Below are 16699 nucleotides of genomic sequence, written 5' to 3'. Positions count from 1 at the left end.
AAAGTGTCCATACGGTACCGGACGTGTTATAGGTTGACTGTAGCAGAGAGAAGATCGATGTGTGCAGGTGCTGAAGCCCATCCTGGCTGTCATTACCAAATTTAAGAATAAAGATTTTTGACAACACAACAAAAACGTGATTATAGGCATTTATTAACATGATGAAACGTTCTATAACTCATTTCATGGATATCACATACACAGACGAAGCCCGGTACTTGGACAACCCATCAAACCGCTGTGAAACGGTCTGGTTGGTGCCTTAGCGGGGTGACCATGGCAGTGAAGCAGAATGCTAACTTAGCGTTGTAATGAAGTTAAATACATTACGGAATTGTACCGTACAAATGTTTATTACTATGGTGCGCGTAAGCAAATGATTTATTCGGAAGAAGCATTGAGCGTCGTTGCGTCAGTCACATCGAAATTTCATCGTCGTTTCCTTTGCAAATCCAACGCCAGTCCAGGACATTGCTCGATCGGGAACCCACTCGCGGTTTAAAGCAGCGAGATAGCCGCTCCCAAACCAGAATGGACCTTGTGCTGTTGCGTAATTGCCACTGATGAAGAAAAACACGGCATGTAGTTAGGCTACTGCAACACAGGATGCCGCTCGTTGGGTGCCACTGTGCCAGAACGTTGGGTAATTATGATTTTAATAGGAATGAACGTAACGTACGGATGCGAGTCGTTATCTCGGTCTGCTGTAGAGAAGGCTTTGTTGTCGTGCGCTACCAGAGCATCAGTTGCATTTCCGCTGTATCCCGTCACGTGGAGTCGGAAAAGATTGGTTTCGTCGTCAACCGAGAATGTGCTGTGCAGTAGAAAATATATTCTGTATTGGTAGAGCATGTTGAGAATATTCCTAATCCTAACAATATAATCATAGAAGTAGGCAAAAAGGACTTAGGACTCATCAGCAGAACGAATAACAGAACCAAGTCCTTAGAAAAAGCGTTGGTTTTAGCACAAATGTTAACTGAGAAAACACGAATAGGCTACATAATGGCAACGTACTTGTAATCTGCGAAGTAAAAGTCGTCATTTAAGTCAACCAGATCCACCCGAAGTCTACATTCTTCACTCTGTGTCAGTTGGTTGACCCTGTTGCATATTAAGACGGCAAAAACATCTTATAAACAACGAAATTTGGTAATGAACGATTCGTTTTTTCACAAACCGAGCCAAAGTTCTCCGCTAAAATCACCAAATCCGTTGCTGTAGTCGTTCCAGTTTAGTTGAAAATCAACTCTTCCGTCAAACCGTCTTTGTAAAACCTATAAAGACAATAAGCGATAGGTCTGAAAATTGTGTTCCAGTAACAGTTATCCTAAAATTTTAAAGTTATAATAAAGATTTTAAGGTTATATGAAATAGTGACACAAAAGTATAATAACTAATTTCATGAAATAACTGAAGAACATGCCGGTTTTCTACTGACAACGGACTTTGTCAGAAACCAAAAAGTAAAACACTGTGGGCCGGTTTGAACGATCAAGAAAAAAAAAATGTCATAGAAAAAAAAAATTTCTGATAAAATAGCCTCCATCACTCACCACCCATCCATTGTCGCAAAAGATTTCTCCAACAGAAGCTACACTGGTGACCCCGTTTCCAGTCGTCTTGTTGACGCACCAATCAATGGACGGCGTTGCAGAAGTTGATGGTTCTTTGATTGTTGTCGAAGTGGTTGTTGACAGAAGTTTGCTGGTTAGCGCAGATATGTTTGGCTCGTCAGTAAGAGACGGCTCCGGAGAAGAAGATGCGATTGATGCATTAAGATTATCAGTTGATGAAGACGTTGTGGTGGAAAATGATGGTGAAACTGCAACAGATGTAAGATTTGATGCATGTGACGTGAAAGCTGTTGTGCTGAATACCTTTAATGTTTTGCAAAACTCGTTTCATAAAACAACGCCACTATTTCAACCACACTAGAATGACTCTGTACAAAAGTTAAAATAAAGCTACGTGTTTATCGCAAAATGTTATATGAGATAACATGATTGGGTTGTAACATGTTTCAAGTTTGATTAATAGCTTCACGTAAAAACAAGTTTCAAAAAAGTTTTGTTGCTTAGTCCGAATAACGTTAAAACAAACCCGTTGTTTCCAGTTTGTTGCTGAAGTATTGCTGAAGAAAAAATACCTTGTTATTCAATAACTTATCTGGGTATTGAATTTACTGAGATGGTCAAAGTATATTTTGCTCACCAAAACCAAATCTAAATGCAAGACTAACCTGGAGTAAGATTGCAGTTGGGGCCGCGATTAAGGCGACCAAAGTTAAAGCCAAAACAATGCTCGCTGTGACATTCCAGTTAATCATATTTGATGCTTCAGTTTTTGTGGAGATAGCAAAGCAAATTTATAGACCGTCGTCAGTTACAGAAATACCAAGTTTATATTGGTATATCACTTCCACTATGAAGTCTTGCACTCAGCACAAATTAACATTGATAACTGTACCTAGCTGTAGAATATGATCAAAATGACACATTTTGGCGATGTTTTTGTTACATTTGCGTAATATCCCTGACGCAACGATTCTCTTGCAGTGTTTTGTTTTCGATTTGTCATAAAGCCGCTTTATTTACATACAATGGGCACGTGAGAGGTTTGCGGTAACACTTCAAGTAATCATTCCATAGAAATATTTCAGCGTTGGTAATAAACGAACAGAATTCGACACGCATTTTTATATTATTTTAAAGCATTGAACTGTGGAGCTATCAATAACCTGTTCATAAAAATCTTTACGAACAATGCAATTTATTACAACTTGTTACAATCATGGATTACTAACTTATGGACAGTTCTGTGATCTGCATAGATCAGATTTAGAGGTATATACCTGGAGCAAAATGTAGAATAACTTCGAACCACTTTAAATTAAGAATTCACCACTTGAAAGTACAGATGTGATTAAAGATTTCTTTAGGGATTTTCGTGCATGACCGTTGAGTGAATATAGTGAGTATCTAGACATCGACATCATCTATACTCTATAGGCTTGATGATTAACTGAGACGAGACGAGATATTTAGACCAGAAGGTAGATTGTTGTTCCTGCTGAAGGGATTTGAAAACAAATAAATTGCTAAGTTTGGAATGAGACAGTGTAGTGACTGACTTCCTTCACAGAGAAATTTGTTCCCCTCACTTTTGTGGATCATTCAAGTATTTTTTAGATTTTTATCCTTTTCGTTTATCACAATCACTTGTTTGTGACTAAAGGCTATATTCATCCGCTATTAACTAGGACCTAGGTTTGATTAACGCTACCCCGGTAAAATTCCAAAGACTTCAGAGGGATGATGCCCAAACACGTACGTTTTAGTAAAGTAAGATAAAAGTACGTTAGTAAAATACGTACGTTTAGACCCAGTTTTAAAACTTTGATGGGCTTCTACCATCACAATTCAAACTACGCCTTCAGATGAGAGCTACCAACAGCCATTTGTTAACAAAATTGTCGTATTTGGTTACTTCCGTCGCAACGAACCTCTTACGTCGGTTTATGTAATTACGGTTTTTAAAGCAAACAGTTCATTTACATAGAAGAATACGCACGACGCTCAGGATATTCGCTAGTCGTGGTGAATCACGCGATTAGATCTATTCCGCTATTCTGCCATAAAGCGGTTTGTGTGATAAAAAACCAGCGTTTTAATGAAAGCAATGATTTTCTGGATTTTGGTAATGGGTTAGGGTGTGGTACTTTGCAAAGTTGGTTGCAGTGTTTCTCAAAATACAGTGACGAGAGTGCTGATTGGCTTTTGCATGTGGGTCCGTTTGAAAGCAGAAATACTAAAACCTACAACCAGTTTTGATTTCCCTTTAGGAGAATGTCAACTTTATTGTCGCCCTTCCTTCGAACTTGAAGAAATTCCACGGAAGTACACTTTTGAAACATAACAACGCAGATGGCACGAACTCGATGCCAACCATAGAATCCAAGTTGCCTTACCACAGCCTAAATCCTAAGGCTAGCACAAGTGCCACAGTCTGACTTGAGAACAGCGCGCGAGTCATCTGTTTTAGTGCCTACCTTGATCGAGAAGTCGCTGAGTCATCACAGCAGTCAACTTTTTGTGCTGAATCCAACAAGCCTTTGAACATATAATCTGTCTCAAGCTGAGCGGTAGTTAGCATTTCTTTTATGCTGGGGCTTGTTCGACGTTGTTTGTGAAAGGGTTGAATTTGTTGCTCTTTACGATTTTAAACTTAATCTCAATAAAAGGAGTGCAAGTGAATTAATTGCTTTTAATGCCATCAGCAAGACACCATACTACTACACACAAATTCTATAATTCCTAAACCAATGCTGTAGAACACAATGCTTGAAAATTGATTTTCAAAGCCATATAATAATTAAATGACGAAATCAACACATTCACATTTTGGCCTATAGTTACAAGGAAGGTTGTATATCATATATATACGTCATGAATGTATACAGTACACTGTGGCCATCTAACATATAAGCAGCAATAAATTTCTATCACAGCAGAAGGAAATTGTAGATGTTATTGTAGTTTGAAGGTCGTTGCTGTGGCATGATGCAAGCAACTAGGGTGACATTTCTGGTTGGATATCTCCTGTCGGATGACACCAATCAGCCCTAAGGGAATACAACTGACGTTGTATAGCAGCAAGATATTCCAGACGATTTCCTCCCTTGATCTCCACTAGGATGACCTTCCTCTTTTTGTCTGAAGGAAGGAAAACCCCTGGAATTGAAATATGTCGTACTTAATTTTGCAAAATAAAAGCTATGTATTGAGTGTAGGCCTTTATACACTGTTACAACCGTATTCTTTATTACGTGACCTTCATTTTAGTAACAAGAAAAACATGACTTGGCATTACTAACCTCCACCAGTGTCATCCAAGCGTTCCTCCTGAAAATCCACTCTGAAAGATCAAACGTACTTATCACTTTATATGAAGCATTACTTAATGTGTCACCAAACGTAGGCCACGGAGAAAATTACATGGCTAAACAGACCTTTTCAATTGTTACTTACAGTTCGACTAGCTTTGCTTGAACTGTCCTAACCTTAGAATATGGAGTTCCATTCAAAACCAATCTCATCACAGACCTAGGCGTTGCCTAAAAGGAAATAGTTGGTACCATGTCAAACTTTCATAGCGATAAATTTGATTCTTTGGAGTTGATTTTACCGGAACTGTGGCATTATGTATTTTATATGGAGTGTACATTAAAATGTCTAAATTGCGAATTGAAAGCAAAATTTACAACATAAGCTGACACTGACAGCCTTATCCCGCTTTTGCTTTGGTCAAAATTAACGTTTTGGCAAGAGTTGAAACCTTTTCAAGCATTATCTGAGTGAACTTGAACTACGCCGTCGATGACATCATTACAAACGTTGTCTTTTATAGCTAAAATTGTTTATTAATCCTGTCAGCAATGAAAGTAACCGTTTGAGCCTGAGCAGTGGTTCTTTACATGGGGCCCCAGGAAAGACTTCAGGGAATTCAGTAAATTTCACGATGACTTTTAGAAACTACGTTTCGAATTTTGGTTTTTTATGTCTTAATTTCTTTTGTGTTTTGCACAAACATAGTGGGCTGTGTTAGCCCTGTGAGGAATTGATCACTGAGTGAATAGTAAACCGATGAAAATGCTACATATGAGATCATCGTGTTTATCAACTATAGATATTATTGAAATACCGAATACAATATGCACATAAGCTAAGGTCTGATGATAATTTTGTGGTGGAAAGATAGCCCGAAAACTTTCAAAAACCTGAAAATGCTTAGAAAGTGAGATTTTGCAGGAGTTGTGCTGCATAATATAACCATATGCACAATGCGAAAGCTTTAGAAGCGTTTTACCAGCGAAATTTTGAGTGAAAAAAACATTGGAATTGTATAGGTAGTGGTCCGAGTACTTCATAACTTTTGAAAGGGTTCTTGCCCTGACGAACAGAAAATATTATGATGTTTAATCTTACCTGATCTCGTTGGATGCGAACAAAATTGGCTATTCTCTCTTCATAACCCACACTTTCAGAAGGCGGTTCCATTTCCCTTTTGCCTTTCTTAAAAGCTTAACTCAGAAACCTGGAAAAAAAGTGGTTCTAACATTGGATGATAAACACCATGCACCTCAATACACACTTTGCAATTCAAAGAGCAGCGAAAGATTTTGAACTTGCGTTGAATGTTTTTTAGTTAATGCTCCAGATTTGTGCAAATGATTATTAAATTACTGGAGAGCTATACAAAGTTTTCCACTTAACGCTGTCAACTATAGGTTTTGATAAATATTTATGCCATAACCAATTGCATGTTGGACTTGAAAGCTTTTATAGGTCAGAAAGTACATTTGTAACGCATTTAATGCAAAAACCTACCAATGCTGGGCCCTAGTTGTATTTAAACAGTAAAATTATAGTAAAATATTTTCAAAACAATCCAACATTTCCTTGAAGTTTGAACAAAACTGACATTTGCCTCTCAAGCAAGGTGCAGGTGCCGCCTAAACTAGTAGAACTATGAGATGGGCCTCCTAACTTTTCTAAATTTGGATATGAATTGGTTTATTAACAAATGTAATAGTTTTAATAATTGTGCTACAAATCCTGACAGAAAGCAAATTTAAAGCCTTACAACGCCTAAAAAAAGCTACTTCCACTACAAAAAAGTTTTAATCGAAACCCTTAACGGCAATTGAAGCCTTAATGGCGATATTCTACTTTCGAACTACTTTCTAACTACTTTCTACTTTCTACTACGAACTTTCGCCATTTAGTGGCGGAGGAATACGCCTCGATTAGCCATAAGCGTTTACGTTATTTTTATGCATCAACCAAATCCTTCCTTGTTTTAAAAGATTTTGTTTATTTAAATATAATAAATATAATGAGATAATAAAACGAGCACTTACCTTATGTACGTCACATCCTCAATGTCAACGTCACATCCTTTTTGTTCTCCGAAGTTGGGAATTTCCAGACCGGAAACGTCTTTTTTTGCGTATTGACAGAATTTTATTCGTTTATGGATGTAAAACTGAAGTTAAAGTTCACAGTTTTAGGCAACTACATAACAACATGTGATTTTGTGAAAATATCCACTGTGTTTTCATTGTTTCACTGTTTTTTATTATTAACATCATTTTATTTTGTTGTGTCTATGGGCCAATGCAAACCCAAATCCGAATAGATTCGTCAAATATCTCTTGTGTAGAAGATTCAAGTGAACACAAATATTAGCTATGGCAAACCTGAATATAATTTTACTGACTAATTGATAAATTTTGGTAAAAAATAATGATCTACTTTCCTGGCTAAGCTAAACTGGCGTCGACATTCCTTGCAATAAAGATAATTTTCTAAACGATTTTCTTTATAAATCGCCATTTAAACAGCATTTCTTTTGAAACAAAGCTTTGCAAGTTTTTTTAGCATTTATGTCAAGTTTGTATGTAAAATTTGTCAACTTTTGCATGAAATTTTACAATTTGCTGGTAATAAGAACGGGTCAAACTTCTTGATATTTGGATTTGCACGGGCCCGGATAATCGTTCTCACAACACCCCCTAGCGGAGAGCAGCTTGCTGCCAATTTTATATCAACTAACTAGTTTATGAACCAACTAAAATTTTGTGTTCTTTGTCTCTAATTATGTTTTACAATAATTCTGTTTATGCTGGAAAATTTGCCGATCGGTTTCGATCGATTCGATCAGTTTCAGAAAAGAATTTAGAGTCAAACCTGCAATAGCTAAACCACTTATTACATAACGCGCTGTTTTTATTTAAACAACTAAAACCTTTCTAAAATTTTGAGTCCTTTAATGCTCTATGGTTTTCTTTTAGGAACAAAATTCACGGACGGCGCTACATGTTTGAGACTGTACTTTTGTTTGAAGTGAACACCCTTTGTTTGAGACAGTAAAGTCACCTTGTCTTCTCACAGAGGTTTATAATAATGCTCGCAGGTATCATCTTTCATAAGGTGTATGACGCATGAAACTAGAAACTCCTTTCCTTGACATACCTACGTACGCACAAATAGGGAGCAGATACAAGTTTTGTACTCGGAATTTTACAACGTTACAATTGTTTATTTCATTTTACAAATTACATATTGCCAGATTTTCCCATTGTGCTTATTACATATGACATTTTTCTACTAAAGTTAGTGATTCAGCTTTACCGTATGATCACTGGAGTATGACAAAAATAACCATTAGATTTTAATTTAAGAAGTCAATTTTTGCATTACAACGGCGTCGCTGTCCAACAACTTTACTCTTCGTATCACTTTATTTCTTTCATCAAGGAAAAGATGGGTTTTCATGTCAAGCGGAAAGCTAAATGATAAAATTTATCATAACTTCCAGTTCCTATGGAGCCATTTTATTTAGTATATTTTGATAATATCCTAGCGCCATCATGTGATAAAATTATACGAGATTTAAAACCATAAATCTTCGATAAAACCTTTACATCACAGAATAAATAACTTCATGCAAATTTCGTTTTGATAATTTTCTTTCCATTCATAAAACCAGTCTTTGCTCATGTCGTATGCTTCATTTTACTTTTAAATAGAGAGACTTTTAGACACCAGTTTAACTTGGTTTTGACAAACGATTCTGAGTTTGATCAGGCTCGGCAAAACAGCTCGATAAAACTTTTACTCAGCTACGGGGTGCCTCCCTCAATATGTTTTCCAGCTGAAATAATTACTTTTTCATCCGAACACTTATAAGTAATAGTGGAAACTTTTTTGCAACCTGTTGTGTACTTTATGACGAATTAAGATTCTCGGAAAATAAAAAAATCGACTCAGGCCTAATACCGTCTGCACATCACAGCAATGTCTTAAATCAATTCAGGTTAAAGCGTATAGTTCAAATAAAACATGTCATGACACGACTTTCCTAGGACTAGTTATCGAAAGTTTCATAACAAATAAAACCTTTTTTTTATGCCATCCAGATTAAAACAGAAGAAGACAATTTCTTTGCGCTTGAACCTGTAATACGTGGATGCTGTCTTCCGCAAAAAGGCCATACTATTTGTATCAAAAACTTTAACGCAATCACGTGTTTAAAACGTACGTCTAGAAACTATCTAGTCGTAGTCTAATATGTCTCCATGGCAGCGATTTCTGAAATCCACTTTTATCAAGTTTTCTTGTGTCCCGTTCAACTCTGCTTTTGGCTTAGTTGCCATTTATCAACAGATCAACAGATTTACAAATTATTATTTATATTTTTTAGTTTTCGTTAATGTCGCAAGTTTGCTTACAAAGTGAATGCAATTCTGCTTCGTAGCACAATTAAACAAAGAAACTGTGTAAGTTATTTTATTAAAAGCAAAGTCCAATCTATAAGGTGATAGAACGTAGGCTAGATTGAAACCAAAGACATGTCATGACAGGTTCTTCATTCCTGGGAGGAACCTTTTTGATTCTGTTAAAGTTAAAGAAAAAGTCTTGTTTGCTAGAAATGTTTGCCAAAGGGCTTGTACGAACAGGTTGTTAAACTAACCTTTTATTGCCATCTTGGAGGATGACGTCACTTAAATGTTTACTACTCATCTATTTCATGCAACATTGCATGATAGCTGTTTTGAAAGTACAACGCTCTTACAGTGTACTCTAAGTAAATGTAATGGTTTTTACCTACCAACTTCGAAATATTTTTGCCATTACTTATTACACCTTAACAAGCTCATGTTTGTGAATGCTTGAGTAGAAGAATCCAAAATAAATTTAACTTCAGAGTGCAACCTTATATCTTTTTTTTTCACTATCTGCTGGGATAACATGGCTCGGCCGCCATCAACTTTGTAGACCCTTTGTAAAAGAACCACGAGCCAAGATTCTATGTAATTTTCGTAAATAGCTCTCAAGTACAGTTTAGGGATATTGGTTAACTATAATTTGAACAAAAGTGAAAATAATAACAACATTGTCGTTTTACTTTCTTGCTTACATTCATCATTCATTTACTTCACATCTGAACGCCAGAAGGATTAGTGAAAATGACTTTTACAAAATGTTTGTGTTATTAAGTTAAACAAATAGTGAAAAATTGGCAATTTCCGCAGAGCGGTTTCTGCGATTTTGCTGTTGAGCTGGGTTTAAAGTATGAGATAAAGATTTAATTCCAATTTGAGATGTAGTCTTATTTAATTACAAAGTTAATTTCAAAGCTATTCTTTATTTGAATTCCTTTCCCAAATTGACATTTGTTGTTGTTGTTCGGTTAAGGCGACTCTTTAACATTGTATAATTGTAAGATGTAGATTACATCCTTTGTCTCTTGTGTTGACATGCATTACGTCTGTATTGATCTTTGCTCCATACAAAACTTGACGCCGCTTTATTTACATACAATGGGCACGTGAGAGGTTTGCTGTAACGCGTCAAGTGAACAATCCACGTCTTTACAGTATTTCAAGCATTGAATTTTTTCCAATGTCAATGGCCAGTTCATCAAAACCTTTTCGAACAAAGCAAATTATGTAGGCTATTACATATTCATGGGTTCCTAATGTGACGGAAACTCGTCATTCCGTGCTTCCAGTTGCTTGCTGACTAAAGGTTTGTTTTCTACTGCTGCTGAATGAAGTATTCAACAGGTTGCTATAAATGACTTGTATTACAAAATTGTGCCCAAAATAATTATAAAGGAGTAAGAAGAAGGTTCACGTAAACAGCCTGGGATCAGAACACGATCATTCTTCACGATATGCTACCGTCTCTGCCCAGTGCGCTCTTCAGTACCACTCATAAGGCGTAGTAGTACATCAGTTATTATTCATTGATAGCCATCAGTGCAAACCGGTCGCTCGGCTCACTTAGTTCTTTGGGGGATACAAAATACTATGCAAAACACGTACACAGTTAAAACGTATTTCTACTGCAAGACATTGTGGTTTCTGTGAGTGTTCGTACAATTTTCGAAAGTAAAAATAAAGCTATTTCCAAGTCCACTTACCCTAAATGTAAACGTATAAAGCACGTTGGCTACGTATAAAGTAAAACGGTGACTATACATTAAAATCACAAGTAAAAGCTACAATAGTAAAACAAACAACAGTATATCAAAACTTTCATTATACTAACTCATGTAATGCTATGTATGTGTTCTGCGTAGACCTGTTTAAGAGTTATTTACCTAGAGCAAAATGTTGGGTCGTTTCATACCTCTTTAATGAGGTTAAGAATCTGTTTCTATTTTTACTTCCGGTAGCCCAAAGTGTGCAACTGTTTAAAAGACTAATATTTGTTCGCAGATACAGTTTAGAAGAATATTGGTCAATGGCTTGATCGTAAACACGTATCATCACAACAAAATATCAAGTTTTGTTGTGCTGACGTCGCGTTTTATTGTTCATGGTAAAATGATCGTTGGCAGCAGTTTCTTTAGAACTTTTAACCTCTCTAGACTCTAGAGCAGGGGTTCCCAACCGGTGGTACGCGTACCACTAGTGGTACGCGGAAGCTTTTTAGGTGGTACGCGAGCAGCTCTCCGTTGCATGCAATATACAGTATAGTAGTATAACAATTTAATTTTGAGTTGCTAAAATATGCGAACAACACTTTTATTTCTTTCCGTACTAAATTCTCTGCACTCAGTAAGCTACTTTTGTCGATCTTGCTCCCTGCTGTCACTGTTATTAATACAATGCTGCTGTGCGAATATTGGATAAAATTAGTTGTTTTGAAAATAGTGGTACGTGTTGACAATCCGTGGTGGCTACGTGGTACGAGAACATAAAAAGGTTGGGAACCCCTGCTCTAGAGCCTTGCGCGACATTTTGCACTTTTCCGATTTTTGTTTGTAAAAAAATCAGCTTTTAAATCTTTAATTTTCTTTTGACGAAACTCAAAAACAAGAAGAAGAAGTAAGCCCGCTGTAGTTTGGTCGCTTTTATTACTACCAGCAAGACACCTTACCACTAAGCACAAGCAATTCAGAAGTCAATGCTAATTCAGTTGAACAAAAATCCGATGATTTTCAAAGCAACAGTTAATGAATAACCAGCAAGACAACAATGAAACCAACGCGTCCTCAATGTAAGACTAGGCATTACGTACTAGGTTGCTTACTAGGTTGTATATTACTGATTTAAAGCAGACGGGCGGTGGTGCAGTGGTTTAGCATTTCACATTACTGAAAAGTTGTTATCAAAAATTTTGATAAAATACAACTGAAGCATCAGCCATCAGTAAATGCACCAAACAATTGCGCCAACAATAAAAAAGTTTCCTATAACCTATTTTCTTGCAAATGTTGTTGTAGTAGGGGTCAATGCTGTGGCAGGGTGCAAGCAGCTAGGGAGACACCTCTGGTTGAGTATCACCTGTCGGGTGACACCAACCAGCTGTAATGGGGTCCAGCTGACGTTGTATGGCAGCGAGATCCCTTTGATAATTTCCCCCCTCGATCTCCACCAGGATGATTCTTCTGTTCCTGACTGGAGGAAGGAAAATCCCTGGAATTGAAATAAATCTAACTCAACTTAGAGCAAATGCAAGTTTTGTATTGAGTGTAGGTTTATATACTGTATCTTTGCCATTGCTTTTTAATGCTTTGACTTCTGTTTCATAAACAAGGCAAAAGAGAACATTGTAATACTGACCTCCACCAGTGTTATCCAAGCTCTCCTCTTCGTAGTCTACTCTGAAATATCAAAAAGTGTTTTTCACTTTTATGTATAACTGACATAGGCATGTCGATTTTCACAAGCAACAGGACTTAACCAGAGGTGGGCAGTCGGTACTTTAAAAGTACTGTCGGTAACTGTAACTGTTGGCGAAAAGTGTATCGACGGTAACGGTATCCAGTACTGTTTTAAAAAGTAGTTTTGGCGGAATTCTGGTAATTTTGGTATGATTTCTGCCGATCCTGTTGCAAGTGAAACTTTTGTCCCTATTCAGGATTCCCGCTACAGGTTACTAGAGGTCAAAACATATTTGACCTCATTCCTTGCAACTTCATTAGACCTTAGTAAATTAAAAATAAACACTATAGTTTTATAGGTACTACAGTATAGTTCTGCGGTACTGCCTACCTCTGAAATTAACGTGTCACAAAACTTTGGCTATATGCCGAAAATTACCGTAGCCTACATGATTGGGCCAAAATATTTCGGTCCAACGCACAGCGGAAACTTACATTTCTACTTTTATACGTTCAGTTTTCTTCACCGTGTTGTAGAAAGCCCCGTTTAAGATCATGTTCATCACATTTACGGCTGTGGCCTGCAAAAAAACGGTGAATATCGTATCTTACACTTTACAGTAGTAAAATCTTTTGTAGTTTGGAGACAAAGTTCTGACAGAGAAATGGGTTTAAACTCGGCCCTCAAACTTTCTGAAACCAAATACTGTTAACTTTGAGTTCAGTCCATTTTGGGCAGGCCATTCAGGCCATTTCATGAGTTCTGCTCGTTTCATGGTTGAGTCCAGCCAAAACATTTTTAGTCCTGAGACTAAGAGTTCTCTTGTATATAAAATTAGCATAAAAATAACAAACATTGATAGATTAATGGCTAAGCTCAAAATTTCTCTAACCAGCTCTTAATCGTTGTTTTATTGAGCATTATAGTCAAATATTTTTGTATTGGCCCATCAAGCTTTTTACACAAAGTGGATTTAAAATTTTATGCTTTGGGCATTTCTGCACTTAACAGATTTATCCCACTTCTGCTGTGATCATAAATAACACTCATTTGCGCATAATATTCTTTACCATTATTATGTGCCATTTGATTTTACCACTCTCAACACCATCAATGATGTTAAGTATCTTGTAAAACTATAGTTCTGCGTCACCGTTAAGCGCTAAACTGTAACAACTTCGGTTACATGGTTATTTTTACCTGCTTTCTTTGGACACGAAGAAAATTTATGTGGTTTGTTTCTTGTTTAACACCGCCAAGTTTGCTTTGTGAATGCATATTTTGTTTCTAGATGAGAAGAAGCTGAAAAAGAAAGTTGTTATCTCCATTAACATCAATTTACACAGAAATGATTGATTATAACTACATAACGTTATTCAGGGTTTTAACAATCGAAAATAAAGTGAATAAAAAGTGCTGAGCCGATTTAATTTGGATCATATTTTGAACTCTTTTTCTGCTGTTTCTAGCAAACATTTTTTTGTGTGAAAAATTTAACAAACGTTTTTATTTCAGCCAATACTGTCAACCATGTTCTAGAAGCCAGTGATATCTTGGAAAACAAGCTTGGGATTAGTCACTAGTCTAACACAAAGATGTGTCAAGTATAGCAGACATTAAAAAAGGTACTCAGACGTAAGCAAACCGAATGTCGAATTACAATAGTTTCTTGGACAGTGATAAGTAATAGTAAAACATCTTTGAAATTGATGCAAGGTTTGAAACAAAACCAGAATCTTCTCTTTAAAAAAGTACGCACTAACCAAAATGCTAGTTACAGGCCAAAAGCATAGTTAGTTGCTACTGCTTTCAATATTATGGAAAAATCTAAGTTAAGAAATCTAGCGAGTTAAACCTGCTTATCCACGAGGCCTGATTCAGCGAGAAGTGTTAAAATTTACAATATTTTTCATATTTGTATTGTGATAAACCCTGAAAACATGCAATTTATTTTCAGCTTTGCTTACGAGTCTGCCAAAGGTTCTCAGATTAACAAAAGAGTAAATTAATATTTCTAATTACATTCCTTCTTTAGGCTTTGTACACTCACCGTGAAATCTGAAGGTTTAAAACAAAACTAAGCTTTTCTCACTTTAAAGTAGAGCAAAAAGAAGCTAAAACACCGATTAGGCTAAAACAAAATTAGAAAAATAAGAAATATTTCAGTTTTTTAGATTAATATAACTAAATTTAACGATAGATGCTAATTGATGATGATTTGCATTAACTTATCATGTGCCAAGTCTTTTAAAAGCAACCAACGTTTTTAGCACTATATCCTACTGCACATGTTACAAACACACTTAAAATGTATGACGTAATACTTACACGTTTCCGCAAGTTGTCGCTTTCCCACCACACATCTTGTTCTTTTATTTCCCAATTTTCTTTTTATCAAATCATAAAAAACCTAAGCATTAAAGTTCTCACACTTTTTATGACAAATCACCCATCTAGTATATAGTTTCCACCTAAAGGTATTGAAAAAAGGTTAAAACGGTACTCAGGCGGAGAAAAAATTATATACCAGCTATTTGAACACTAGGTGACCTCATACCTATGATCTTGTTCAACGAAACGTAACAAAAATATGTTTTTGTGTTGCTAAGTGATCAATACTTTTAAAAGAAATTCACTATTGCTGAAACAGTTCGTCCCTAAAACATTTTCATTACTGGCGTTAAAAACAATAAGAAATTTTTTAGAGTCTGTTTGCGGATTTTGACAGCGTCAGCGTCCAACGTTCTATCGATATCGCATAACTGTATTTTTATCATGGCAAAAGTCATCAATTTTTGTCGGTCGGCTTCGTGGATTTATCTCGCGTTTGAAATCTCGCGATATATCCTGTAGCGCCATAAAGCGGGCAAACATTACATACTGTAGAGGTGGGCAGTAACGCGATATTATAGTACCAAATTACTGTATCACGGTACTTCTCCAGTACCGATACCAGTACCGTCGGTACTTTTGAAAGAAATTGCCGAACTCCTCTATCAAATTACTTTCTCAAAAATGTTTGTCAGTCCTTGTACTTTATACTTTTTAAGTGATTACTTCAAGATTCTGAGAAGTAGATTTTTAAAAACTTCATCTCTATTAAAACTTAAGTTACCAATCTTAACGTTTGCTGTTCTTTTTTAATCTACAAACGTCTAATAAACTCGCAGGGAGTGAATACAGCTTAATGATAGCCTATTTTTCTTCGGTATATGCCATGCCTGACATTTTTTGTGTTTGTAATTTCGGCATCCCTTTCCCCTACCACATACTAATGACCTGAAATGATTATTTTGTGTTCAAGCAACTTTTAGGAATAGCGCTTACGCAAACTTTTTCGTGTACGTTTACTTTTATGACGGGATTGTTACACACAGTGGGAACAATCACATGGTACCTGCTGGGTTTAAACAGAAGTCTCATTCAGACAAATATGTGGCAAGTCGTAGCATGTTCTTTATTTCAAACAGAAATATTTTCGACTTTGTACTTACAGCTGAGAAATTTTGTTTGCGGTAAAGCTTTTTAACAAAGGACAGGTACGGATTGGTTTCTACAATAAAGTTAATAGTTAACTTACATTGGTTAAATATCTTTTCCTCATCCATTTTATTTACACTACAATAACTTTGCAAGATACAAGTTTTGCAATAACTGTTAGAAAGAGAGTAAAGTCATACAATTTTCGTGCGTATATTTCGTGGAATATTTGAGTTTCATATCACTTTTTTCTTCACCATGATCTTCACACATCGTTTTTTTTTTAACTTTACTTAATATGCTTTGCTCCTGTTTGCGACATGGCTACCAACCTATGTTTGCCTTCTTCAAATTCTGTAATCTATTTCTTAACAGAAAGTCAATTGTGCAATTATTTAATGAATCATAATCACTTGGCATCGAACATAAATCGAAAACCAATAAAATCATACTTATTGCGACATAGTATACGAATAGGACGTATGAAATATAACTGATTTCACGATTTCATGTATATGACATAAATGCCCTCTCTGC

The 16699-nt window shown here is 36.1% G+C and overlaps 3 protein-coding genes across 6 annotated transcripts; all 3 read right to left on the bottom strand.

Moving 5' to 3' along the window:
• Nucleotides 1–135: 135 nt before the first annotated feature.
• LOC143448963 (uncharacterized) lies at nucleotides 136–2449 on the bottom strand. Of its 2 annotated transcripts, none has more exons than XM_076948940.1 (7): nucleotides 2243–2449; nucleotides 2104–2134; nucleotides 1557–1825; nucleotides 1181–1277; nucleotides 1018–1104; nucleotides 680–835; nucleotides 136–560 (listed from the first exon to the last, which is right to left on the bottom strand). In XM_076948940.1, the coding sequence occupies exons 1-5, from the start codon at nucleotides 2327–2329 to the stop codon at nucleotides 1091–1093; spliced, it is 498 nt and encodes a 165-aa protein (XP_076805055.1). In that variant the 5' UTR covers nucleotides 2330–2449; the 3' UTR covers nucleotides 136–560; nucleotides 680–835; nucleotides 1018–1090. The 2 variants fall into 2 exon arrangements, with proteins under 2 accessions (XP_076805055.1, XP_076805054.1); XM_076948939.1 differs by having other exon boundaries at nucleotides 680–814.
• A 1803-nt stretch (nucleotides 2450–4252) lies between these two features.
• On the bottom strand, nucleotides 4253–8706 carry LOC143450779 (uncharacterized). The gene is made up of 5 exons (XM_076951468.1): nucleotides 6923–8706; nucleotides 5988–6096; nucleotides 5031–5116; nucleotides 4877–4917; nucleotides 4253–4733 (listed from the first exon to the last, which is right to left on the bottom strand). The coding sequence occupies exons 2-5, from the start codon at nucleotides 6057–6059 to the stop codon at nucleotides 4573–4575; spliced, it is 360 nt and encodes a 119-aa protein (XP_076807583.1). The 5' UTR covers nucleotides 6060–6096; nucleotides 6923–8706; the 3' UTR covers nucleotides 4253–4572.
• A 3214-nt stretch (nucleotides 8707–11920) lies between these two features.
• On the bottom strand, nucleotides 11921–15332 carry LOC143449539 (uncharacterized). Of its 3 annotated transcripts, XM_076949781.1 has the most exons (6): nucleotides 15011–15332; nucleotides 14733–14813; nucleotides 13883–13984; nucleotides 13177–13262; nucleotides 12641–12681; nucleotides 11921–12493 (listed from the first exon to the last, which is right to left on the bottom strand). In XM_076949781.1, the coding sequence occupies exons 3-6, from the start codon at nucleotides 13958–13960 to the stop codon at nucleotides 12333–12335; spliced, it is 366 nt and encodes a 121-aa protein (XP_076805896.1). In that variant the 5' UTR covers nucleotides 13961–13984; nucleotides 14733–14813; nucleotides 15011–15332; the 3' UTR covers nucleotides 11921–12332. The 3 variants fall into 3 exon arrangements, with proteins under 3 accessions (XP_076805896.1, XP_076805895.1, XP_076805898.1); XM_076949780.1 differs by lacking the exon at nucleotides 14733–14813 and having other exon boundaries at nucleotides 15011–15331; XM_076949783.1 differs by having other exon boundaries at nucleotides 13883–15332.
• Between the last annotated feature and the right edge of the window lie 1367 nt (nucleotides 15333–16699).

The sequence above is a fragment of the Clavelina lepadiformis genome, chromosome 3, assembly GCF_947623445.1.
Source record: "Clavelina lepadiformis chromosome 3, kaClaLepa1.1, whole genome shotgun sequence".
In the NCBI taxonomy this organism is placed as follows: Eukaryota; Metazoa; Chordata; class Ascidiacea; order Aplousobranchia; family Clavelinidae; genus Clavelina; species Clavelina lepadiformis.
Note: the sequence above shows the minus strand (reverse complement) of the source record. Positions and strands in the feature narration are given on the sequence as shown.

Coding starts and splice junctions, on each gene's coding strand:
- LOC143448963 (XM_076948940.1), bottom strand. CDS start 2,329: ATGATTAACTGGAATGTCACAGCGAGCATTGTTTTGGCTTTAACTTTG. Junction 1,826..2,103: donor CAACAAACTGGAAACAACGG/GTTTGTTTTAAC, acceptor CATCTGTTGCAG/TTTCACCATCATTTTCCACC. Junction 1,278..1,556: donor TTTGCGACAATGGATGGGTG/GTGAGTGATGGA, acceptor TTGTCTTTATAG/GTTTTACAAAGACGGTTTGA.
- LOC143449539 (XM_076949783.1), bottom strand. CDS start 13,960: ATGCATTCACAAAGCAAACTTGGCGGTGTTAAACAAGAAACAAACCAC. Junction 13,263..13,882: donor TTCGTGTCCAAAGAAAGCAG/GTAAAAATAACC, acceptor GTTTTTTTGCAG/GCCACAGCCGTAAATGTGAT. Junction 12,682..13,176: donor GAACGTATAAAAGTAGAAAT/GTAAGTTTCCGC, acceptor TTGATATTTCAG/AGTAGACTACGAAGAGGAGA.
- LOC143450779 (XM_076951468.1), bottom strand. CDS start 6,059: ATGGAACCGCCTTCTGAAAGTGTGGGTTATGAAGAGAGAATAGCCAAT. Junction 5,117..5,987: donor TTCGCATCCAACGAGATCAG/GTAAGATTAAAC, acceptor ATTTCCTTTTAG/GCAACGCCTAGGTCTGTGAT. Junction 4,918..5,030: donor CAAGCAAAGCTAGTCGAACT/GTAAGTAACAAT, acceptor TTGATCTTTCAG/AGTGGATTTTCAGGAGGAAC.